General features: G+C 51.9%; 1 protein-coding gene across 12 annotated transcripts in view; it reads left to right on the top strand.

Moving 5' to 3' along the window:
- The window catches only part of TTLL7 (tubulin tyrosine ligase like 7), a 202,691-nt gene that overhangs the window by 48,761 nt on the left and 128,817 nt on the right, over positions 1 to 25,113 (top strand). For all 12 annotated transcript variants that reach the window (XM_073643985.1, XM_073643984.1, XM_073643982.1 and 9 more), the window contains one exon: positions 21,668 to 21,884. In XM_073643985.1, the coding sequence (XP_073500086.1) occupies positions 21,668 to 21,884 (217 nt within the window). The remainder of the gene's footprint in view (positions 1 to 21,667; positions 21,885 to 25,113) is intronic.

Genomic DNA, 25,113 nt, shown 5'->3' with positions numbered 1-25,113 from the left:
TCTGAATTACATTCATGCCCCCCCCCCTGCACTAGTGTCATGCTCCGCCTCTGAATTACATTAATGCCCCCCCTGCACTAGTGTCATGCTCCTCCTCTGAATTACATTAATACCCCCCCTGCTCTAGTGTCATGCTCTGCCTCTGAATTACATTAATGCCCCCCCTCTCTAGTGTCATGCTCCGCCTCTGAATTACATTAATGCCCCCCCCTGCTCTAGTGTCATGCTCTGCCTCTGAATTACATTAATGCCCCCCCTGCTCTAGTGTCATGCTCCGCCTCTGAATTACATTAATCCCCCCCCCTGCTCTAGTGTCATGCTCCGCCTCTGAATTACATTAATGCCCCCCTGCACTAGTGTCATGCTCTGCCTCTGAATTACATTAATGCCCCCCCCTGCACTAGTGTCATGCTCTGCCTCTGAATTACATTAATGCCCCCCCCTGCACTAGTGTCATGCTCCGCCTCTGAATTACATTAATGCCCCCCTGCACTAGTGTCATGCTCTGCCTCTGAATTACATTAATGGGCCCCCTGCACTAGTGTCATGCTCCGCCTCTGAATGACATTAATGCCCCCCCCCCTGCACTAGTGTCATGCTCCGCCTCTGAATTACATTAATGCCCCCCCTGCACTAGTGTCATGCTCCTCCTCTGAATTACATTAATGCCCCCCCTGCACTAGTATCATGCTCTTCCTCTGAATTACATTAATGCCCCCCCTGCACTAGTGTCATGCTCCTCCTCTGAATTACATTAATGCCCCCCCTACACTAGTATCATGCTCTTCCTCTGAATTACATGAATGCCCCCCCTGCACTAGTGTCATGCTCCGCCTCTAAATTACATTAATGCCTCCCCTGCACTAGTGTCATGCTCCGCCTCTGAATTACATTAATGCGCCCCCTGCACTAGTGTCATGCTCCGCCTCTGAATTACATTAATGCGCCCCCTGCACTAGTGTCATGCTCTGCCTCTGAATTACATTAATACCCCCCCTGCTCTAGTGTCATGCTCCGCCTCTATATTACATTAATGCCCCCCCCTGCACTACTGTCATGCTCCGCCTTTGAATTACATTAATGCGCCCCCTGCACTAGTGTCATGCTCCTCCTCTGAATTACATTAATACCCCCCCTGCTCTATTGTCATGCTCTGCCTCTGAATTACATTAATGCCCCCCCCTGCACTAGTGTCATGTCCGCCTCTGAATTACATTAATGCCCCCCCTACACTAGTATCATGCTCTTCCTCTGAATTACATTAATGCCCCCCCTGCACTAGTGTCATGCTCTGCCTCTGAATTACATTAATGCCCCCCCTGCACTAGTGTCATGCTCCGCCTCTGAATTACATTAATGCCTCCCCTGCACTAGTGTCATGCTCCGCCTCTGAATTACATTAATGCGCCCCCTGCACTAGTGTCATGCTCCGCCTCTGAATTACATTAATGCCCCCCCTGCACTAGTGTCATGCTCCGCCTCTGAATTACATTAATGCCCCCCCTGCACTAGTGTCATGCTCCGCCTCTGAATTACATTAATGCCCCCCCTGCACTAGTGTCATGCTCCGCCTCTGAATTACATTAATGCGCCCCCTGCACTAGTGTCATGCTCCTCCTCTGAATTACATTAATACCCCCCCTGCTCTAGTGTCATGCTCCGCCTCTATATTACATTAATGCCCCCCCCTGCACTAGTGTCATGCTCCGCCTCTGAATTACATTAATGCGCCCCCTGCACTAGTGTCATGCTCCGCCTCTGAATTACATTAATACCCCCCCCTGCTCTAGTGTCATGCTCCTCCTCTGAATTACATTAATACCCCCCATGCTCTAGTGTCATGCTCTGCCTCTGAATTACATTCATGCCCCCCCTGCACTAGTGTCATGTCCGCCTCTGAATTACATTATTGCCCCCCCTGCTCTAGTGTCATGCTCCGCCTCTGAATTACATTAATGCCCCCCTGCACTAGTGTCATGCTCCGCCTCTGAATTACATTAATGCCCCCCCTGCACTAGTGTCATGCTCCGCCTCTGAATTACATTAATGCCTCCCCCTGCACTAGTGTCATGCTCCGCCTCTGAATTACATTAATGCCCCCCCCTGCACTAGTGTCATGCTCCGCCTCTGAATTACATTAATGCCTCCCCCTGCACTAGTGTCATGCTCTGCCTCTGAATTACATTAATGCCCCCCCCTGCACTAGTGTCATGCTCTGCCTCTGAATTACATTAATGCCTCCCCCTGCTCTAGTGTCATGCTCCGCCTCTGAATTACATTAATGCCCCCCTGCACTAGTGTCATGCTCTGCCTCTGAATTACATTAATGCCTCCCCCTGCACTAGTGTCATGCTCTGCCTCTGAATTACATTAATGCCCCCCTGCACTAGTGTCTTGCTCCGCCTCTGAATTACATTAATGCCTCCCCCTGCTCTAGTGTCATGCTCCGCCTCTGAATTACATTAATGCCCCCCTGCACTAGTGTCATGCTCTGCCTCTGAATTACATTAATGCCCCCCTGCACTAGTGTCATGCTCCGCCTCTATATTACATTAATGCCCCCCCGTGCACTAGTGTCATGCTCCACCTCTGAATTACATTAATGCCCCCCCCTGCTCTAGTGTCATGCTCCGCCTCTGAATTACATTAATGCCCCCCCCTGCTCTAGTGTCATGCTCCACCTCTGAATTACATTAATGCCCCCCCGTGCACTAGTGTCATGCTCTGCCTCTGAATTACATTAATGCCCCCCCTGCTCTAGTGTCATGCTCCTCCTCTGAATTACATTAATGCCCCCCCCTGCTCTAGTGTCATGCTCCTCCTCTGAATTACATTAATGCCCCCCCCTGCTCTAGTGTCATGCTCCTCCTATGAATTACATTAATGCCCCCCCTGCACTAGTGTCATGCTCTGCCTCTGAATTACATTATTGCCCCCCCCTGCACTAGTGTCATGCTCCTCCTCTGAATTACATTAATGCCCCCCCTCTCTAGTGTCATGCTCCGCCTCTGAATTACATTAATGCCTCCCCCTGCACTAGTGTCATGTCCGCCTCTGAATTACATTAATGCCTCCCCCTGCACTAGTGTCATGCTCCTCCTCTGAATTACATTAATGCCTCCCCCTGCACTAGTGTCATGCGCCGCCTCTGAATTACATTAATGCCCCCCCTGCACTAGTGTCATGCTCCGCCTCTGAATTACATTAATGCCCCCCCTGCACTAGTGTCATGCTCCGCCTCTGAATTACATTAATGCCCCCCCTGCTCTAGTGTCATGCTCCTCCTCTGAATTACATTAATGCCCCCCCGTGCACTAGTGTCATGCTCCGCCTCTGAATTACATTAATGCCCCCCCGTGCACTAGTGTCATGCTCTGCCTCTGAATTACATTAATGCCCCCCCTGCACTAGTGTCATGCTCCGCCTCTGAATTACATTAATGCCCCCCCTGCACTAGTGTCATGCTCCGCCTCTATATTACATTAATGCCCCCCCGTGCACTAGTGTCATGCTCTGCCTCTGAATTACATTAATGCCCCCCCTGCTCTAGTGTCATGCTCCGCCTCTGAATTACATTAATGCCCCCCCCTGCACTAGTGTCATGCTCCGCCTCTGAATTACATTAATGCCCCCCCTGCACTAGTGTCATGCTCCGCCTCTATATTACATTAATGCCCCCCCGTGCACTAGTGTCATGCTCCACCTCTGAATTACATTAATGCCCCCCCCTGCTCTAGTGTCATGCTCCGCCTCTGAATTACATTAATGCCCCCCCCTGCTCTAGTGTCATGCTCCACCTCTGAATTACATTAATGCCCCCCCGTGCACTAGTGTCATGCTCTGCCTCTGAATTACATTAATGCCCCCCCTGCTCTAGTGTCATGCTCCTCCTCTGAATTACATTAATGCCCCCCCTGCTCTAGTGTCATGCTCCTCCTCTGAATTACATTAATGCCCCCCCTGCACTAGTGTCATGCTCTGCCTCTGAATTACATTAATGCCCCCCCCTGCACTAGTGTCATGCTCCGCCTCTGAATTACATTCATGCCCCCCCTGCTCTAGTGTCATGCTCCTCCTCTGAATTACATTAATGCCCCCCCTGCACTAGTGTCATGCTCCACCTCTGAATTACATTAATGCCCCCCCCTGCACTAGTGTCATGCTCCGCCTCTGAATTACATTAATGTCCCCCCCTGCACTAGTGTCATGCTCCGCCTCTGAATTACATTCATGCCCCCCCTGCTCTAGTGTCATGCTCCTCCTCTGAATTACATTAATGCCCCCCCTGCTCTAGTGTCATGCTCCGCCTCTGAATTACATTCATTCCCCCCCCTGCTCTAGTGTCATGCTCTGCCTCTGAATTACATTAATGCCCCCCCCCTGCAGTAGTGTCATGCTCCTCCTCTGAATTACATTCATGCCTCCCCCTGCTCTAGTGTCATGCTCTGCCTCTGAATTACATTAATGCCCCCCCGCTCTAGTGTCATGCTCTGCCTCTGAATTACATTAATGCCCCCCTGCTCTAGTGTCATGCTCTGCCTCTGAATTACATTAATGCCCCCCTGCTCTAGTGTCATGCTCCGCCTCTGAATTACATTAATGCCCCCCCTGCACTAGTGTCATGCTCCGCCTCTGAATTACATTAATGCCCCCCCTGCACTAGTGTCATGCTCCGCCTCTGAATTACATTCATTTCCCCCCCTGCTCTAGTGTCATGCTCTGCCTCTGAATTACATTAATGCCCCCCCCCTGCAGTAGTGTCATGCTCCTCCTCTGAATTACATTCATGCCTCCCCCTGCTCTAGTGTCATGCTCTGCCTCTGAATTACATTAATGCCCCCCCGCTCTAGTGTCATGCTCTGCCTCTGAATTACATTAATGCCCCCCTGCTCTAGTGTCATGCTCTGCCTCTGAATTACATTAATGCCCCCCCCCCTGCAGTAGTGTCATGCTCCTCCTCTGAATTACATTCATGCCTCCCCCTGCTCTAGTGTCATGCTCTGCCTCTGAATTACATTAATGCCCCCCCGCTCTAGTGTCATGCTCCGCCTCTGAATTACATTAATGCCCCCCCTGCACTAGTGTCATGCTCCGCCTCTGAATTACATTAATGCCCCCCCTGCACTAGTGTCATGCTCCGCCTCTGAATTACATTAATGCCCCCCCTGCTCTAGTGTCATGCTCCTCCTCTGAATTACATTAATGCCCCCCCGTGCACTAGTGTCATGCTCCGCCTCTGAATTACATTAATGCCCCCCCGTGCACTAGTGTCATGCTCTGCCTCTGAATTACATTAATGCCCCCCCCTGCACTAGTGTCATGCTCCGCCTCTGAATTACATTAATGCCCCCCCTGCACTAGTGTCATGCTCCGCCTCTATATTACATTAATGCCCCCCCGTGCACTAGTGTCATGCTCTGCCTCTGAATTACATTAATGCCCCCCCTGCTCTAGTGTCATGCTCCGCCTCTGAATTACATTAATGCCCCCCCCTGCACTAGTGTCATGCTCCGCCTCTGAATTACATTAATGCCCCCCCTGCACTAGTGTCATGCTCCGCCTCTATATTACATTACTGCCCCCCCGTGCACTAGTGTCATGCTCCACCTCTGAATTACATTAATGCCCCCCCCTGCTCTAGTGTCATGCTCCGCCTCTGAATTACATTAATGCCCCCCCCTGCTCTAGTGTCATGCTCCACCTCTGAATTACATTAATGCCCCCCCGTGCACTAGTGTCATGCTCTGCCTCTGAATTACATTAATGCCCCCCCTGCTCTAGTGTCATGCTCCTCCTCTGAATTACATTAATGCCCCCCCCTGCTCTAGTGTCATGCTCCTCCTCTGAATTACATTAATGCCCCCCCTGCACTAGTGTCATGCTCTGCCTCTGAATTACATTAATGCCCCCCCCTGCACTAGTGTCATGCTCCGCCTCTGAATTACATTCATGCCCCCCCTGCTCTAGTGTCATGCTCCTCCTCTGAATTACATTAATGCCCCCCCTGCACTAGTGTCATGCTCCACCTCTGAATTACATTAATGCCCCCCCCTGCACTAGTGTCATGCTCCGCCTCTGAATTACATTAATGTCCCCCCCTGCACTAGTGTCATGCTCCGCCTCTGAATTACATTCATGCCCCCCCTGCTCTAGTGTCATGCTCCTCCTCTGAATTACATTAATGCCCCCCCTGCTCTAGTGTCATGCTCCGCCTCTGAATTACATTCATTCCCCCCCCTGCTCTAGTGTCATGCTCTGCCTCTGAATTACATTAATGCCCCCCCCCTGCAGTAGTGTCATGCTCCTCCTCTGAATTACATTCATGCCTCCCCCTGCTCTAGTGTCATGCTCTGCCTCTGAATTACATTAATGCCCCCCCGCTCTAGTGTCATGCTCTGCCTCTGAATTACATTAATGCCCCCCTGCTCTAGTGTCATGCTCCGCCTCTGAATTACATTAATGCCCCCCCTGCTCTAGTGTCATGCTCCTCCTCTGTATTACATTCATGCCCCCCCTGCACTAGTGTCATGCTCCGCCTCTGAATTACATTAATGCCCCCCCTGCTCTAGTGTCATGCTCCACCTCTGAATTACATTAATGCCCCCCCCTGCTCTAGTGTCATGCTCCGCCTCTGAATTACATTAATGCCCCCCCTGCTCTAGTGTCATGCTCCTCCTCTGTATTACATTCATGCCCCCCCTGCACTAGTGTCATGCTCCGCCTCTGAATTACATTAATGCCCCCCCTGCTCTAGTGTCATGCTCCTCCTCTGTATTACATTCATGCCCCCCCTGCTCTAGTGTCATGCTCCACCTCTGAATTACATTAATGCCCCCCTGCTCTAGTGTCATGCTCCGCCTCTGAATTACATTAATGCCCCCCTGCTCTAGTGTCATGCTCCTCCTCTGTATTACATTCATGCCCCCCCTGCACTAGTGTCATGCTCCGCCTCTGAATTACATTAATGCCCCCCCTGCTCTAGTGTCATGCTCCACCTCTGAATTACATTAATGCCCCCCCCTGCTCTAGTGTCATGCTCCGCCTCTGAATTACATTAATGCCCCCCCTGCTCTAGTGTCATGCTCCACCTCTGAATTACATTAATGCCCCCCCCTGCTCTAGTGTCATGCTCCGCCTCTGAATTACATTAATGCCCCCCCTGCTCTAGTGTCATGCTCCGCCTCTGAATTACATTAATGCCCCCCCTGCTCTAGTGTCATGCTCCGCCTCTGAATTACATTAATGCCCCCCTGCACTAGTGTCATGCTCCGCCTCTGAATTACATTAATGCCCCCCCCTGCTCTAGTGTCATGCTCTGCCTCTGAATTACATTAATGCCCCCCTGCACTAGTGTCATGCTCTGCCTCTGAATTCCATTAATGCCCCCCCCTGCTCTAGTGTCATGCTCCTCCTCTGAATTACATTCATGCCCCCCCCTGCACTAGTGTCATGCTCTGCCTCTGAATTACATTCTTGCCCCCCCCTGCACTAGTGTCATGCTCCTCCTCTGAATTACATTAATGCCCCCCCCTGCTCTGCCTCTGAAATACATTAATGCCCCCCTGCACTAGTCTCATGCTCCGCCTCTGAATTACATTCATGCCCCCCCCTGCTCTAGTGTCATGCTCTGCCTCTGAATTACATTAATGCCCCCCCGCTCTAGTGTCATGCTCTGCCTCTGAATTACATTAATGCCCCCCTGCTCTAGTGTCATGCTCTGCCTCTGAATTACATTAATGCCCCCCTGCTCTAGTGTCATGCTCCTCCTCTGTATTACATTCATGCCCCCCCTGCACTAGTGTCATACTCCGCCTCTGAATTACATTAATGCCCCCCCTGCTCTAGTGTCATGCTCTGTCTCTGAATTACATTAATGCCCCCCTGCACTAGTGTCATGCTCCACCTCTGAATTACATTAATGCCCCCCCTGCTCTAGTGTCATGCTCCGCCTCTGAATTACATTAATGCCCCCCTGCACTAGTGTCATGCTCCGCCTCTGAATTACATTAATGCCCCCCCCTGCTCTAGTGTCATGCTCCTCCTCTGAATTACATTCATGCCCCCCCCTGCACTAGTGTCATGCTCTGCCTCTGAATTACATTAATGCCCCCCCCTGCTCTAGTGTCATGCTCCTCCTCTGAATTACATTCATGCCCCCCCCTGCACTAGTGTCATGCTCTGCCTCTGAATTACATTCTTGCCCCCCCCTGCACTAGTGTCATGCTCCTCCTCTGAATTACATTAATGCCCCCCCCTGCTCTGCCTCTGAAATACATTAATGCCCCCCTGCACTAGTGTCATGCTCCTCCTCTGAATTACATTCATGCCCCCCCCTGCACTAGTGTCATGCTCCGCCTCTGAATTACATTAATGCCCCCCCCTGCTCTAGTGTCATGCTCCGCCTCTGAATTACATTAATGCCCCCCCCTGCACTAGTGTCATGCTCCTCCTCTGAATTACATTAATGCCCCCCCTGCTCTAGTGTCATGCTCCTCCTCTGAATTACATTAATGCCCCCCCCTGCTCTAGTGTCATGCTCCGCCTCTGAATTACATTAATGCCCCCCCCTGCACTAGTGTCATGCTCCGCCTCTGAATTACATTAATGCCCCCCCTGCTCTAGTGTCATGCTCCGCCTCTGAATTACATTAATGCCCCCCCTGCTCTAGTGTCATGCTCCTCCTCTGAATTACATTCATGCCCCCCCTGCACTAGTGTCATGCTCCGCCTCTGAATTACATTAATGCCCCCCTGCTCTAGTGTCATGCTCCTCCTCTGAATTACATTCATGCCCCCCCTGCTCTAGTGTCATGCTCCGCCTCTGAATTACATTAATGCCCCCCTGCTCTAGTGTCATGCTCTGCCTCTGAATTACATTAATGCCCCCCTGCTCTAGTGTCATGCTCTGCCTCTGAATTACATTAATGCCCCCCCCTTGCTCTAGTATCATGCTCCTCCTCTGAATTACATTAATGCCCCCCCCTTGCTCTAGTATCATGCTCCTCCTCTGAATTACATTAATGCCCCCCCCTGCACTAGTGTCATGCTCTGCCTCTGAATTACATTAATGCCCCCCCCTTGCTCTAGTATCATGCTCCTCCTCTGAATTACATTAATGCCCCCCCTCCTCTAGTGTCATGCTCTGCCTCTGAATTACATTAATGCCTCCCCCTGCACTAGCGTCATGCTCCTCCTCTGAATTACGTTAATGCCTCCCCCTGCACTAGCGTCATGCTCCTCCTCTGAATTACATTAATGCCCCCCCCTGCTCTAGTGTCATGCTCCTCCTCTGAATTACATTAATGCCCCCCCTCCTCTAGTGTCATGCTCCTCCTCTGAATTACATTCATGCCCCCCCCTGCTCTAGTGTCATGCTCCGCCTCTGAATTACATTAATGCCCCCCCTGCTCTAGTGTCATGCTCTGCCTCTGAATTACATTAATGCCCCCCCCTGCACTAGTGTCATGCTCCGCCTCTGAATTACATTAATGCCCCCCTGCACTAGTGTCATGCTCTGCCTCTGAATTACATTAATGCCCCCCCCCTGCTCTAGTGTCATGCTCTGCCTCTGAATTACATTAATGCCCCCCCGTGCACTAGTGTCATGCTCAGCCTCTGAATTACATTAATGCCCCCCTGCACTAGTGTCATGCTCTGCCTCTGAATTACATTAATGCCCCCCTGCACTAGTGTCATGCTCCGCCTCTGAATTACATCAATGCCCCCCCTGCTCTAGTGTCATGCTCCGCCTCTGAATTACATTAATGCCCCCCCCTGCTCTAGTGTCATGCTCTGCCTCTGAATTACATTAATGCCCCCCTGCACTAGTGTCATGCTCTGCCTCTGAATTACATTAATGCCCCCCCCTTGCTCTAGTATCATGCTCTGCCTCTGAATTACATTAATGCCCCCCTGCTCTAGTGTCATGCTCTGCCTCTGAATTACATTAATGCCCCCCCCTGCACTAGCGTCATGCTCCTCCTCTGAATTACATTAATGCCTCCCCCTGCACTAGCGTCATGCTCCTCCTCTGAATTACATTAATGCCCCCTCTGCTCTAGTGTCATGCTCCGCCTCTGAATTACATTAATGCCCCCCTGCTCTAGTGTCATGCTCCGCCTCTGAATTACATTAATGCCCCCCCCTGCTCTAGTGTAATGCTCCGCCTCTGAATTACATTAATGCCCCCCCTGCTCTAGTGTCATGCTCTGCCTCTGAATTGCATTCATGCCCCCCCGTGCACTAGTGTCATGCTCCTCCTCTGAATTACATCAATGCCCCCCCCCTGCTCTAGTGTCATGCTCTGCCTCTGAATTACATTAATGCCCCCCCTGCTCTAGTGTCATGCTCTGCCTCTGAATTGCATTCATGCCCCCCCGTGCACTAGTGTCATGCTCCGCCTCTGAATTACATTAATGCCCCCCCCTGCTCTAGTGTCATGCTCTGCCTCTGAATTACATTAATGCCCCCCCTGCTATAGTGTCATGCTCTGCCTCTGAATTACATTAATGCCCCCCCCTGCACTAGTGTCATGCTCTGCCTCTGAATTACATTAATGCCCCCCCCTGCACTAGTGTCATGCTCTGCCTCTGAATTACATTAATGCCCCCCCCTGCTCTAGTGTCATGCTCTGCCTCTGAATTACATTAATGCCCCCCCCTGCACTAGTGTCATGCTCCGCCTCTGAATTACATCAATGCCCCCCCCTGCACTAGTGTCATGCTCTGCCTCTGAATTACATTAATGCCCCCCCCTGCACTAGTGTCATGCTCTGCCTCTGAATTACATTAATGCCCCCCCCTGCTCTAGTGTCATGCTCTGCCTCTGAATTACATTAATGCCCCCCCCTGCACTAGTGTCATGCTCTGCCTCTGAATTACATTAATGCCCCCCCTGCTCTAGTGTCATGCTCTGCCTCTGAATTACATTAATGCCCACCCCCCTGCTCTAGTGTCATGCTCTGCCTCTGAATTACATTAATGCCCCCCCTGCTCTAATGTCATGCTCTGCCTCTGAATTACATTAATGCCCCCCCCTGCACTAGTGTCATGCTCTGCCTCTGAATTACATTAATGCCCCCCCTGCTCTAATGTCATGCTCTGCCTCTGAATTACATTAATGCCCCCCCTGCTCTAATGTCATGCTCTGCCTCTGAATTACATTAATGCCCCCCCTGCTCTAGTGTCATGCTCTGCCTCTGAATTACATTAATGCCCCCCCCTGCACTAGTGTCATGTCCGCCTCTGAATTACATTAATGCCCCCCTGCTCTAGTGTCATGCTTCGCCTCTGAATTACATTAATGCCCCCCCCTGCACTAGTGTCATGCTCCGCCTCTGAATTACATTAATGCCTCCCCCTGTACTAGTGTCATGTCCGCCTCTGAATTACATTAATGCCCCCCCTGCTCTAGTGTCATGCTCCTCCTCTGAATTACATTAATGCCCCCCCTGCTCTAGTGTCATGCTCTGCCTCTGAATTACATTAATGCCCCCCCTGCTCTAGTGTCATGCTCTGCCTCTGAATTACATTAATGCCCCCCCCTGCTCTAGTGTCATGCTCCTCCTCTGAATTACATTAATGCCCCCCCCCCTGCTCTAGTGTCATGCTCCTCCTCTGAATTACATTAATGCCCCCCCCCTGCTCTAGTGTCATGCTCCTCCTCTGAATTACATTAATGCCCCCCCTGCTCTAGTGTCATGCTCTGCCTCTGAATTACATTAATGCCCCCCTGCACTAGTGTCATGCTCCGCCTCTGAATTACATTAATGCCCCCCCCTGCTCTAGTGTCATGCTCCGCCTCTGAATTACATTCATGCCCCCCCTGCACTAGTGTCATGCTCCTCCTCTGAATTACATTCATGCCCCCCCTGCACTAGTGTCATGTCCGCCTCTGAATTCCATTCATGCCCCCCCCTGCTCTAGTGTCATGCTCCGCCTCTGAATTACATTAATGCCCCCCCTGCTCTAGTGTCATGCTACGCCTCTGAATTACATTAATGCCCCCCCCCTGCTCTAGTGTCATGCTCCTCCTCTGAATTACATTAATGCCCCCCCTGCTCTAGTGTCATGCTCCTCCCCTTAATTACATTCATGCCCCCCCCTGCACTAGTGTCATGCTCCTCCCCTTAATTACATTAATGCCCCCCCTGCTCTAGTGTCATGCTCCTCCCCTTAATTACATTCATGCCCCCCCCTGCACTAGTGTCATGCTCCGCCTCTGAATTACATTCATGCCCCCCCCTGCACTAGTGTCATGCTCCTCCTCTGAATTACATTAATGCCCCCCCTGCTCTAGTGTCATGCTCCTCTGAATTCCATTCATGCCCCACCTGCACTAGTGTCATGCTCCGCCTCTGAATTACATTCATGCCCCCCCTGCTCTAGCGTCATGCTCCTCCTCTGAATTCCATTCATGCCCCCCCTGCACTAGTGTCATGCTCCTCCTCTTAATTACATTCATGCCCCCCCTGCTCTATTGTCATGCTCCGCCTCTGAATTACATTAATGCCCCCCCCTGCACTAGTGTCATGCTCCACCTCTGAATTACATTCATGCCCCCCCCTGCTCTAGCGTCATGCTCCTCCTCTGAATTACATTAATGCCCCCCCTGCTCTAGTGTCATGCTCCACCTCTGAATTACATTAATGCCCCCCCCCTGCTCTAGCGTCATGTCCGCCTCTGAATTACATTAATGCCCCCCTGCTCTAGTGTCATGCTCCTCCTCTGAATTACATTAATGCCCCCCCCTGCACTAGTGTCATGCTCCGCCTCTGAATTACATTCATGCCCCCCCTGCACTAGTGTCATGCTCCGCCTCTGAATTACATTAATGCCCCCCCTGCTCTAGCGTCATGCTCCTCCTCTGAATTACATTAATGCCCCCCCTGCACTAGCGTCATGCTCCGCCTCTGAATTACATTAATGCCCCCCCCTGCTCTAGCGTCATGCTCCTCCTCTGAATTACATTAATGCCCCCCCTGCACTAGCGTCATGCTCCTCCTCTGAATTACATAAATGCCCCCCCTGCACTAGTGTCATGCTCCGCCTCTGAATTACATTAATGCCCCCCCCTGCTCTAGCGTCATGCTCCTCCTCTGAATTACATTAATGCCCCCCCTGCTCTAGCGTCATGCTCCTCCTCTGAATTACATTAATGCCCCCCCTGCACTAGTGTCATGCTCCTCCTCTGAATTACATTCATGCCCCCACCTGCTCTAGTGTCATGCTCCTCCTCTTAATTACATTCATGCCCCCCCTGCTCTAGTGTCATGCTCCGCCTCTGAATTACATTAATGCCCCCCCCCTGCTCTAGCGTCATGCTCCACCTCTGAATTACATTAATGCCCCCCCCTGCTCTAGCGTCATGCTCCTCCTCTGAATTACATTAATGTCCCCCCTGCACTAGTGTCATGCTCCTCCTCTGTATTACATTAATGCCCCCCCTGCTCTAGTGTCATGCTCCACCTCTGAATTACATTAATGCCCCCCCCTGCTCTAGCGTCATGCTCCTCCTCTGAATTACATTCATGCCCCCCCTGCACTAGTGTCATGCTCCTCCTCTGTATTACATTAATGCCCCCCCTGCTCTAGTGTCATGCTCCTCCTCTGAATTCCATTCATGCCCCCCCCTGCACTAGTGTCATGTCCGCCTCTGAATTACATTCATGCCCCCCCCTGCACTAGTGTCATGCTCCTCCTCTGAATTACATTAATGCCCCCCCCTGCTCTAGTGTCATGCTCCTCCTCTGAATTCCATTCATGCCCCACCTGCACTAGTGTCATGCTCCTCCTCTGAATTACATTAATGCCCCCCCTGCTCCAGCGTCATGCTCCTCCTCTGAATTCCATTCATGCCCCACCTGCACTAGTGTCATGCTCCTCCTCTGAATTACATTCATGCCCCCCCTGCACTAGTGTCATGTCCGCCTCTGAATTCCATTCATGCCCCCCCCTGCTCTAGTGTCATGCTCCGCCTCTGAATTACATTAATGCCCCCCCTGCTCTAGTGTCATGCTACGCCTCTGAATTACATTAATGCCCCCCCCCTGCTCTAGTGTCATGCTCCTCCTCTGAATTACATTAATGCCCCCCCTGCTCTAGTGTCATGCTCCTCCCCTTAATTACATTCATGCCCCCCCCTGCACTAGTGTCATGTCCGCCTCTGAATTACATTCATGCCCCCCCCTGCACTAGTGTCATGCTCCTCCTCTGAATTACATTCATGCCCCCCCTGCTCTAGCGTCATGCTCCTCCTCTGAATTCCATTCATGCCCCCCCTGCACTAGTGTCATGCTCCTCCTCTTAATTACATTCATGCCCCCCCTGCTCTAGTGTCATGCTCCGCCTCTGAATTACATTAATGCCCCCCCCTGCACTAGTGTCATGCTCCACCTCTGAATTACATTCATGCCCCCCCCTGCTCTAGCGTCATGCTCCTCCTCTGAATTACATTAATGCCCCCCCTGCTCTAGTGTCATGCTCCACCTCTGAATTACATTAATGCCCCCCCCCTGCTCTAGCGTCATGTCCGCCTCTGAATTACATTAATGCCCCCCTGCTCTAGTGTCATGCTCCTCCTCTGAATTACATTAATGCCCCCCCCTGCACTAGTGTCATGCTCCGCCTCTGAATTACATTCATGCCCCCCCTGCACTAGTGTCATGCTCCGCCTCTGAATTACATTAATGCCCCCCCTGCTCTAGCGTCATGCTCCTCCTCTGAATTACATTAATGCCCCCCCTGCACTAGCGTCATGCTCCGCCTCTGAATTACATTAATGCCCCCCCCTGCTCTAGCGTCATGCTCCTCCTCTGAATTACATTAATGCCCCCCCTGCACTAGCGTCATGCTCCTCCTCTGAATTACATAAATGCCCCCCCTGCACTAGTGTCATGCTCCGCCTCTGAATTACATTAATGCCCCCCCCTGCTCTAGCGTCATGCTCCTCCTCTGAATTACATTAATGCCCCCCCTGCTCTAGCGTCATGCTCCTCCTCTGAATTACATTAATGCCCCCCCTGCACTAGTGTCATGCTCCTCCTCTGAATTACATTCATGCCCCCACCTGCTCTAGTGTCATGCTCCTCCTCTTAATTACATTCATGCCCCCCCTGCTCTAGTGTCATGCTCCGCCTCTGAATTACATTAATGCCCCCCCCTGCTCTAGCGTCATGCTCCACCTCTGAATTACATTAATGCCCCCCCTGCTCTAGCGTCATGCTCCTCCTCTGAATTACATTAATGCCCCCCCCTGCACTAGTGTCATGCTCCGCCTCTGAATTACATTCATGCCCACCCTGCACTAGTGTCATGCTCCGCCTCTGAATTACATTCATGCCCCTCCTGCTCTAGTGTCATGCTCCACCTCTGAATTACATTCATGCCCCCACCTGCTCTAGCGTCATGCTCTGCCTCTGAATTACATTCATGCCCCCCCTGCTCTAGCGTCATGCTCCTCCTCTGAATTACATTAATGCCCCCCCCTGCACTAGTGTCATGCTCCACCTCTGAATTACATTCATGCCCCCACCTGCTCTAGCGTCATGCTCCTCCTCTGAATTACATTAATGCCCCCCCCTGCACTAGTGTCATGCTCTGCCTCTGAATTACATTCATGCCCCCCCTGCACTAGTGTCATGCTCCTCCTCTGAATTACATTCATGCCCCCCCTGCTCTAGTGTCATGCTCCTCCTCTGAATTACATTAATGCCCCCCCTGCACTAGTGTCATGCTCCTCCTCTGAATTACATTAATGCCCCCCCTGCACTAGTGTCATGCTCCTCCTCTGAATTACATTAATGCCCCCCCTGCACTAGTGTCATGCTCCGCCTCTGAATTACATTAATGCCCCCCCCTGCACTAGTGTCATGCTCCGCCTCTGAATTACATTAATGCCCCCCCCTGCACTAGTGTCATGCTCCTCCTCTGAATTACATTAATGCCCCCCCTGCACTAGTGTCATGCTCCTCCTCTGAATTACATTAATGCCCCCCCTGCACTAGTGTCATTCTCCGCCTCTGAATTACATTAATGCCCCCCCCTGCACTAGTGTCATGCTCCGCCTCTGAATTACATTAATGCCCCCCCCTGCACTAGTGTCATGCTCCTTCTCTGAATTACATTAATGCCCCCCCCTGCACTAGTGTCATGCTCCGCCTCTGAATTACATTAATGCCCCCCCCTGCACTAGTGTCATGCTCCTCCTCTGAATTACATTAATGCCCCCCCTGCACTAGTGTCATGCTCCTCCTCTGAATTACATTAATGCCCCCCCTGCACTAGTGTCATGCTCCGCCTCTGAATTACATTAATGCCCCCCCCTGCACTAGTGTCATGCTCCTCCTCTGAATTACATTAATGCCCCCCCTGCACTAGTGTCATGCTCTGCCTCTGAATTACATTCATGCCCCCCCTGCACTAGTGTCATGCTCCACCTCTGAATTACATTAATGCCCCCCCCTGCACTAGTGTCATGCTCCTCCTCTGAATTACATTAATGCCCCCCCTGCACTAGTGTCATGCTCTGCCTCTGAATTACATTAATGCCCCCCCCTGCACTAGTGTCATGCTCCTTCTCTGAATTACATTAATGCCCCCCCCTGCACTAGTGTCATGCTCCGCCTCTGAATTACATTAATGCCCCCCCCTGCACTAGTGTCATGCTCCTCCTCTGAATTACATTAATGCCCCCCCTGCACTAGTGTCATGCTCCTCCTCTGAATTACATTAATGCCCCCCCTGCACTAGTGTCATGCTCCGCCTCTGAATTACATTAATGCCCCCCCCTGCACTAGTGTCATGCTCCACCTCTGAATTACATTAATGCCCCCCCTGCACTAGTGTCATGCTCTGCCTCTGAATTACATTCATGCCCCCCCTGCACTAGTGTCATGCTCCACCTCTGAATTACATTAATGCCCCCCCTGCACTAGTGTCATGCTCCGCCTCTGAATTACATTCATGCCCCCCCTGCACTAGTGTCATGCTCCGCCTCTGAATTACATTAATGCCCCCCCTGCTCTAGTGTCATGCTCTGCCTCTGAATTACATTAATGCCCCCCTGCACTAGTGTCATGCTCCGCCTCTGAATTACATTAATGCCCCCCTGCACTAGTGTCATGCTCCGCCTCTGAATTACATTAATGCCCCCCTGCACTAGTGTCATGCTCCGCCTCTGAATTACATTAATGCCCCCCCTGCTCTAGTGTCATGCTCTGCCTCTGAATTACATTAATGCCCCCCTGCACTAGTGTCATGCTCCGCCTCTGAATTACATTAATGCCCCCCCCTGCACTAGTGTCATGCTCTGCCTCTGAATTACATTTATGCCCCCCCCTACACTAGTGTCATGCTCTGCCTCTGAATTACATTAATGCCCCCCTGCACTAGTGTCATGCTCCGCCTCTGAATTACATTAATGCCCCCCCTGCTCTAGTGTCATGCTCCGCCTCTGAATTACATTAATGCCCCCCTGCACTAGTGTCATGCTCCGCCTCTGAATTACATTAATGCCCCCCCTGCACTAGTGTCATGCTCCGCATCTGAATTACATTACTGCCCCCCTGCACTAGTGTCATACTCTGCCTCTGAATTACATTAATGCCCCCCCTGCTCTAATGTCATGCTCTGCCTCTGAATTACATTACTGCCCCCCCCTGCACTAGTGTCATGCTCCGCCTCTGAATTACATTAATGCCCCCCCCTGCACTAGTGTCATGCTCCGCCTCTGAATTACATTAATGCCCGCCTGCACTAGTGTCATGCTCCGCCTCTGAATTACATTAATGCCCCCCCCTGCACTAGTGTCATGCTCCGCCTCTGAATTACATTACTGCCCCCCCCTGCACTAGTGTCATGCTCCTCCTCTGAATTACATTAATGCCCCCCTGCACTAGTGTCATGCTCCGCCTCTGAATTACATTACTGCCCCCCCCTGCACTAGTGTCATGCTCCTCCTCTGAATTACATTAATGCCCCCCTGCACTAGTGTCATGCTCCGCCTCTGAATTACATTAATGCCCCCCCTGCACTAGTGTCATGCTCCTCCTCTGAATTACATTAATGCCCCCCCCCCTGCACTAGTGTCATGCTCCGCCTCTGAATTACATTAATGCCCCCCCTGCACTAGTGTCATGCTCCTCCTCTGAATTACATTAATGCCCCCCCCCCTGCACTAGTGTCATGCTCCGCCTCTGAATTACATTAATCCCCCCCCTACACTAGTGTCATGCTCCGCCTCTGAATTACATTAATGCCCCCCGTGCTCTAGTGTCATGCTCCGCCTCTGAATTACATTAATGCCCCCCCCTGCACTAGTGTCATGCTCCTCCTCTGAATTACATTAATGCCCCCCCCTGCTCTAGTGTCATGCTCCGCCTCTGAATTACATTAATGCCCCCCCTGGTCTAGTGTCATGCTCCTCCTCTGAATTACATTAATGCCCCCCCCTGCACTAGTGTCATGCTCCTCCTCTGAATTACATTAATGCCCCCCCTGCACTAGCGTCATGTTCCGCCTCTGAATTACATTAATGCCCCCCCCTGCACTAGTGTCATGCTCCTCCTCTGAATTACATTAATGCCCCCCCTGCACTAGTTTCATGCTCCGCCTCTGAATTACATTAATGCCCCCCCTGGTCTAGTGTCATGCTCCTCCTTCTGAATTACATTAATGCCCCCCCTGCTCTAGTGTCATGCTCCGCCTCTGAATTACATTAATGCCCCCCCTACACTAGTGTCATGCTCCTCCTCTGAATTACATTAATGCCCCCCCTGCTCTAGTGTCATGCTCCTCCTCTGAATTACATTCATGCCCCCCCTGCACTAGTGTCATGCTCCGCCTCTGAATTACATTAATGCCCCCCGTGCTCTAGTGTCATGCTCCGCCTCTGAATTACATTAATGCCCCCCCTGCACTAGTGTCATGCTCCTCCTCTGAATTACATTAATGCCCCCCCTGCTCTAGTGTCATGCTCCGCCTCTGAATTACATTAATGCCCCCCCTACACTAGTGTCATGCTCCTCCTCTGAATTACATTAATGCCCCCCCTGCTCTAGTGTCATGCTCCTCCTCTGAATTACATTCATGCCCCCCCTGCACTAGTGTCATGCTCCGCCTCTGAATTACATTCATGCCCCCCCTGCACTAGTGTCATGCTCCGCCTCTGAATTACATTAATGCCCCCCCTGCACTAGTGTCATGCTCCTCCTCTGAATTACATTAATGCCCCCCCCTGCACTAGTGTCATGCTCCGCCTCTGAATTACATTAATGCCCCCCCTACACTAGTGTCATGCTCCTCCTCTGAATTATATTAATGCCCCCCCTGCTCTAGTGTCATGCTCCTCCTCTGAATTACATTCATGCCCCCCCTGCACTAGTGTCATGCTCCGCCTCTGAATTACATTCATGCCCCCCCTGCACTAGTGTCATGCTCCGCCTCTGAATTACATTAATGCCCCCCCTGCACTAGTGTCATGCTCCTCCTCTGAATTACATTCATGCCCCCCCTGCACTAGTGTCATGCTCCGCCTCTGAATTACATTAATGCCCCCCCTGCTCTAGTGTCATGCTCCGCCTCTGAATTACATTCATGCCCCCCCTGCACTAGTGTCATGCTCCGCCTCTGAATTACATTAATGCCCCCCGTGCTCTAGTGTCATGCTCCGCCTCTGAATTACATTAATGCCCCCCCTGCACTAGTGTCATGCTCCTCCTCTGAATTACATTAATGCCCCCCCCTGCACTAGTGTCATGCTCCGCCTCTGAATTACATTAATGCCCCCCGTGCTCTAGTGTCATGCTCCGCCTCTGAATTACATTAATGCCCCCCGTGCTCTAGTGTCATGCTCCGCCTCTGAATTACATTAATGCCCCCCCTGCACTAGTGTCATGCTCCGCCTCTGAATTACATTAATGCCCCCCGTGCTCTAGTGTCATGCTCCGCCTCTGAATTACATTAATGCCCCCCGTGCTCTAGTGTCATGCTCCGCCTCTGAATTACATTAATGCCCCCCCTGCACTAGTGTCATGCTCCGCCTCTGAATTACATTAATGCCCCCCCCTGCACTAGTGTCATGCTCCGCCTCTGAATTACATTAATGCCCCCCCCTGCACTAGTGTCATGCTCCGCCTCTGAATTACATTAATGCCCCCCCTGCACTAGTGTCATGCTCCTCCTCTGAATTACATTAATGCCCCCCCTGCTCTAGTGTCATGCTCCTCCTGAATTACATTAATGCCCCCCCTGCACTAGTGTCATGCTCTGCCTCTGAATTACATTAATGCCCCCCCTGCACTAGTGTCATGCTCTGCCTCTGAATTACATTAATGCCCCCCCTGCACTAGTGTCATGCTCTGCCTCTGAATTACATTAATGCCCCCCCTGCACTAGTGTCATGCTCTGCCTCTGAATTACATTAATGCCCCCCCCTGCTCTAGTGTCATGCTCCGCCTCTGAATTACATTATTGCCCCCCCTGCACTAGTGTCATGCTCCGCCCTCTGAAATACATTCATGCTCCGCCTGCCCCTACACTAGTTTCATGCTCCGCCTGCCCCTACACTAGTTTCATGCTCCTCCCCTCAGCCCCTGTCTAGGGTCACGCTATTCCCCTCAGCCCCTGGTCTAGGGTCACGCTATTCCCCTCAGACCCTGCGCTAAGGTCACGCTCCTCCCCTCGGACCCTGTGCTAGGGTCACGCTCCTCCCCTCGGACCCTGCGCTAGGGTCACGCTCCTCCCCTCGGACCCTGCGCTAGGGTCACGCTCCTCCCCTCGGACCCTGCGCTAGGGTCACGCTCCTCCCCTCGGACCCTGCGCTAGGGTCACGCTCCTCCCCTCGGACCCTGCGCTAGGGTCACGCTCCTCCCCTCGGACCCTGCGCTAGGGTCACGCTCCTCCCCTCGGACCCTGCGCTGGGGTCACGCTCCTCCCCTCGGACCCTGCGCTGGGGTCACGCTCCTCCCCTCGGACCCTGCGCTGGGGTCACGCTCCTCCCCTCGGACCCTGCGCTGGGGTCACGCTCCTCCCCTCGGACCCTGCGCTGGGGTCACGCTCCTCCCCTCGGACCCTGCGCTGGGGTCACGCTCCTCCCCTCGGACCCTGCGCTGGGGTCACGCTCCTCCCCTCGGACCCTGCGCTGGGGTCACGCTCCTCCCCTCGGACCCTGCGCTGGGGTCACGCTCCTCCCCTCGGACCCTGCGCTGGGGTCACGCTCCTCCCCTCGGACCCTGCGCTGGGGTCACGCTCCTCCCCTCGGACCCTGCGCTGGGGTCACGCTCCTCCCCTCGGACCCTGCGCTGGGGTCACGCTCCTCCCCTCGGACCCTGCGCTGGGGTCACGCTCCTCCCCTCGGACCCTGCGCTGGGGTCACGCTCCTCCCCTCGGACCCTGCGCTGGGGTCACGCTCCTCCCCTCGGACCCTGCGCTGGGGTCACGCTCCTCCCCTCGGACCCTGCGCTGGGGTCACGCTCCTCCCCTCGGACCCTGCGCTGGGGTCACGCTCCTCCCCTCGGACCCTGCGCTGGGGTCACGCTCCTCCCCTCGGACCCTGCGCTGGGGTCACGCTCCTCCCCTCGGACCCTGCGCTGGGGTCACGCTCCTCCCCCTCAGTCCTCGCGCTGTTTTACCTCTCCTGAGCTGTCAGCATCGTCTCCTTTTTTCCACCAGGATCTCTCTGATCCGGAACGGTGAGAAGCTGCAGGCTCAGGAACATCTCATCGTCCAGGAATATCTGGACAAGCCGTTCCTGCTGGAAGGATACAAGTTCGATTTGCGGATTTACATCCTGGTGACGTCCTGCGACCCCCTGAGGATATTCCTGTACAACGACGGGCTGGTGCGAATGGGCACTGAGAAGTATCACCCGCCCTCCGAATCCAATCTGGTGAGTGCATGTGATGGAGACAATGGGAGATAAGCGGAGAGATGTGAAGCGGCTGCTTTATATTCCAAAGAGCCTCCGGAGCTGAAATCTGGATGCTGCCAGCAACAGGCAGATGATGTTCGCCCCAGTGGTAGCTGTATGTCGCTTTTTCCTGTTGGCGGGTATAACTAATCGTAGAGTTGTGTGGTGGGTGCACGAAGGGATGCACGGGGTCTCGGCAGGGTGCGGTGAGGGCACAGCGGGGTTGGGTGAGGGCACGGAGGGGTGCGGTGGGGCACGGTGGGGTGTGGCGGGGACCATTAAATCTTCCCTGGGTGCAAACAAGGCTGAATTTGTTTTAAGACATTGATAAAAGGGAACAGTGGTGACATTTTTTCTTTGTCCAAGTAGAAGCCGCATGCAGATTAGTCTGTAAGTGCACTGGGGGCGTGTCAATGCACTTCTGCTTCTTTCTGGTGACACGCCCCCAGTGCACCTCCAGCCTGATTTGCATATGGCTTTTGCACAGGATTTCTCCTGAGTGACACATCGGACCTCTACTGCTTTGTGTGAGAACGGCTTCCATAGCTCATCCTCTGTCGGGTTCGGGTGTATGGAGCCGGCTCAGGAGCTGCGTTATACAGCCGGCATCTGCCTGTAACTGCAGCTGCGCTCCGACTGCCGCTGTTTAACCCCTTAATCACTGGTATTTATGGTTTGTATTTTCCCCCTTTGTCCTCCTCCCCCTCCATAACGAGATTGCTGGTGGCTGATGAGTTATCATGGCAGCCGGGAATCTACAGAAGGCCCACGTCACTGCTGGTTTTCTACCCCTTTGATGCCTGGGGGTAAATGGTTGATTTGGCATTTTTTTTGTTAATCCCACATCCCTCCCCTCCATAAAAACGGAAAAAAAAGGGATCAAAATCTTGTGTGTACACAAAGATGAAAGCACCGGCTCATCACACAGAAAACAAGCGCTCGCACCGCTCCATGGACAGAAAACAAGTGCTCGCACCGCTCCATGGACAGAAAACAAGTGCTCGCACCGCTCCATGGACAGAAAACAAGTGCTCGCACCGCTCCATGGACAGAAAACAAGTGCTCGCACCACTCCATGGACAGAAAACAAGTGCTCGCACCGCTCCATGGACAGAAAACAAGTGCTCGCACCGCTCCATGGACAGAAAACAAGTGCTCGCACCGCTCCATGGACAGAAAACAAGTGCTCGCACCGCTCCATGGACAGAAAACAAGTGCTCGCACCGCTCCATGGACAGAAAACAAGTGCTCGCACCGCTCCATGGACAGAAAACAAGTGCTCGCACCGCTCCATGGACAGAAAACAAGTGCTCGCACCGCTCCATGGACAGAAAACAAGTGCTCGCGCCGCTCCATGGACAGAAAACAAGTGCTCGCACCGCTCCATGGACAGAAAACAAGTGCTCGCACCGCTCCATGGACAGAAAACAAGTGCTCGCACCGCTCCATGGACAGAAAACAAGTGCTCGCACCGCTCCATGGACAGAAAACAAGTGCTCGCACCGCTCCATGGACAGAAAACAAGTGCTCGCACCGCTCCATGGACAGAAAACAAGTGCTCGCACCGCTCCATGGACAGAAAACAAGTGCTCGCACCACTCCATGGACAGAAAACAAGTGCTCGCACCGCTCCATGGACAGAAAACAAGTGCTCGCACCGCTCCATGGACAGAAAACAAGTGCTCGCACCGCTCCATGGACAGAAATCAAGTGCTCGCACCGCTCCATGGACAGAAAACAAGTGCTCGCACCGCTCCATGGACAGAAAACAACCGCTCGCACCGCTTCATCAACAGAAAATTAAAAAGTTACAGGTGACGGCACAATTGTTTTTGTTGTTTTCCAGTACATTATATAGTAAAGTGAATGGTGTCATTCACAACTGCAGCTCATCCATCGAATAAGAAGGCTGCTGCGACTGTATAGATGGAAAAATAAGAAAGGGAGGGAAAAACGAAAAATGTCCTAAGAGTTAATATTCTGTATGTTCCATACTGCGCTGCCTTGGTGTGCTGCTGCCATCTAGTGGACACTTTGAATATTGTAAGGACCTTTTACAGTTCAGGAATGTGGCACATTGAGTCTCTTGTTAGATTGGGGGATGGGCGACCTGGAGCAGTTATCCCAGTTACATTCGTCATTTAGGTTTTTTTTTTGTTTTTAAAGTCACATTCTCTTTTCTTTTCTTGTAGCTGTTGACGTTTTTTTTGCTCCAAATTCTTCAAAATGGCACATGCGGCTTATTATTCAACATAAAAAAAACATAGAACGTTTTTTATTTCAATTTTAACCTTTTTTTGCTACTTTTTTATCACCAAAAGTCACACATTTTACTGAAATGTTGCAATATTTGTGCAAAAAATTCAGACCAGGGAAAGACTGGAGCAAATTTACACAAATAAATGACTGACTTTTTAAAATTGTCACAATTAATCAGTAAACCGAAAACATCCGAAAGCATCAAACCCCGTTAACAATGACAAACATGGGGAAAAAACAAAACCCCAAATCGCAGGTGAATACTTACAAAATAGACTTTATAAAAAGGCGTGATTGGAAAAGTGAAAACTAGAGAGAAAGCGGACACAAATGCAATGATGAATTGCGCCCAATTCGTGATTTTGCAGAGAAGTCATGAACTACTTTTGCTTCTTTGCAGAATTCACCACAAAAAACAGTAAAAAAAGACCTGCAAATGATGAATGGAGCGCCGCTGTTCCTGGACAGGTTTGCAAAGTATGTTTTCTCAGTTGCCGCATGGTAAAACCCAGACGGCTGCAATGACACAAACCTACTGTCAGGCTCCTTCATAGGGGTTTTGTTTTCCCCTTTCACCTCTTTGTCACTAATTCTTTCTGTCCCTATTGATTGTGATAAAATCCGCTGATACTCGCCCTCCCGGGGCCGGTGCCGACTCTGCACCGCTGCGCCAGTGATTGTGGACAGGCTGCAGTGGTGACATCTTGGCTACAGCTCTGCCTTATGACCACTGCAGCCTGTACACAATCACTGTGCAGCGGCGGAGAGGCAGCCCTAAAGCTCTGGACTTATTTCACACGACCCCTTTAAATATTAGGAATTATCCAGCAATTCCCCCCCCCCCTCCCGATACATTTATTACCAGATCTCTGCGGATCCCCTTTTACCTCCCAGTAACCCTTTGTGGAGGAGGACGCAGTAAATGGAGAACACTTGTGCCGTGTCGGCG

Source organism: Phyllobates terribilis, unplaced genomic scaffold, assembly GCF_046119375.1.
Source record: "Phyllobates terribilis strain yellow unplaced genomic scaffold, ASM4611937v1 Scaffold_8__6_contigs__length_399053987, whole genome shotgun sequence".
Lineage (NCBI taxonomy): Eukaryota > Metazoa > Chordata > Amphibia > Anura > Dendrobatidae > Phyllobates > Phyllobates terribilis.
Note: the sequence above shows the minus strand (reverse complement) of the source record. Positions and strands in the feature narration are given on the sequence as shown.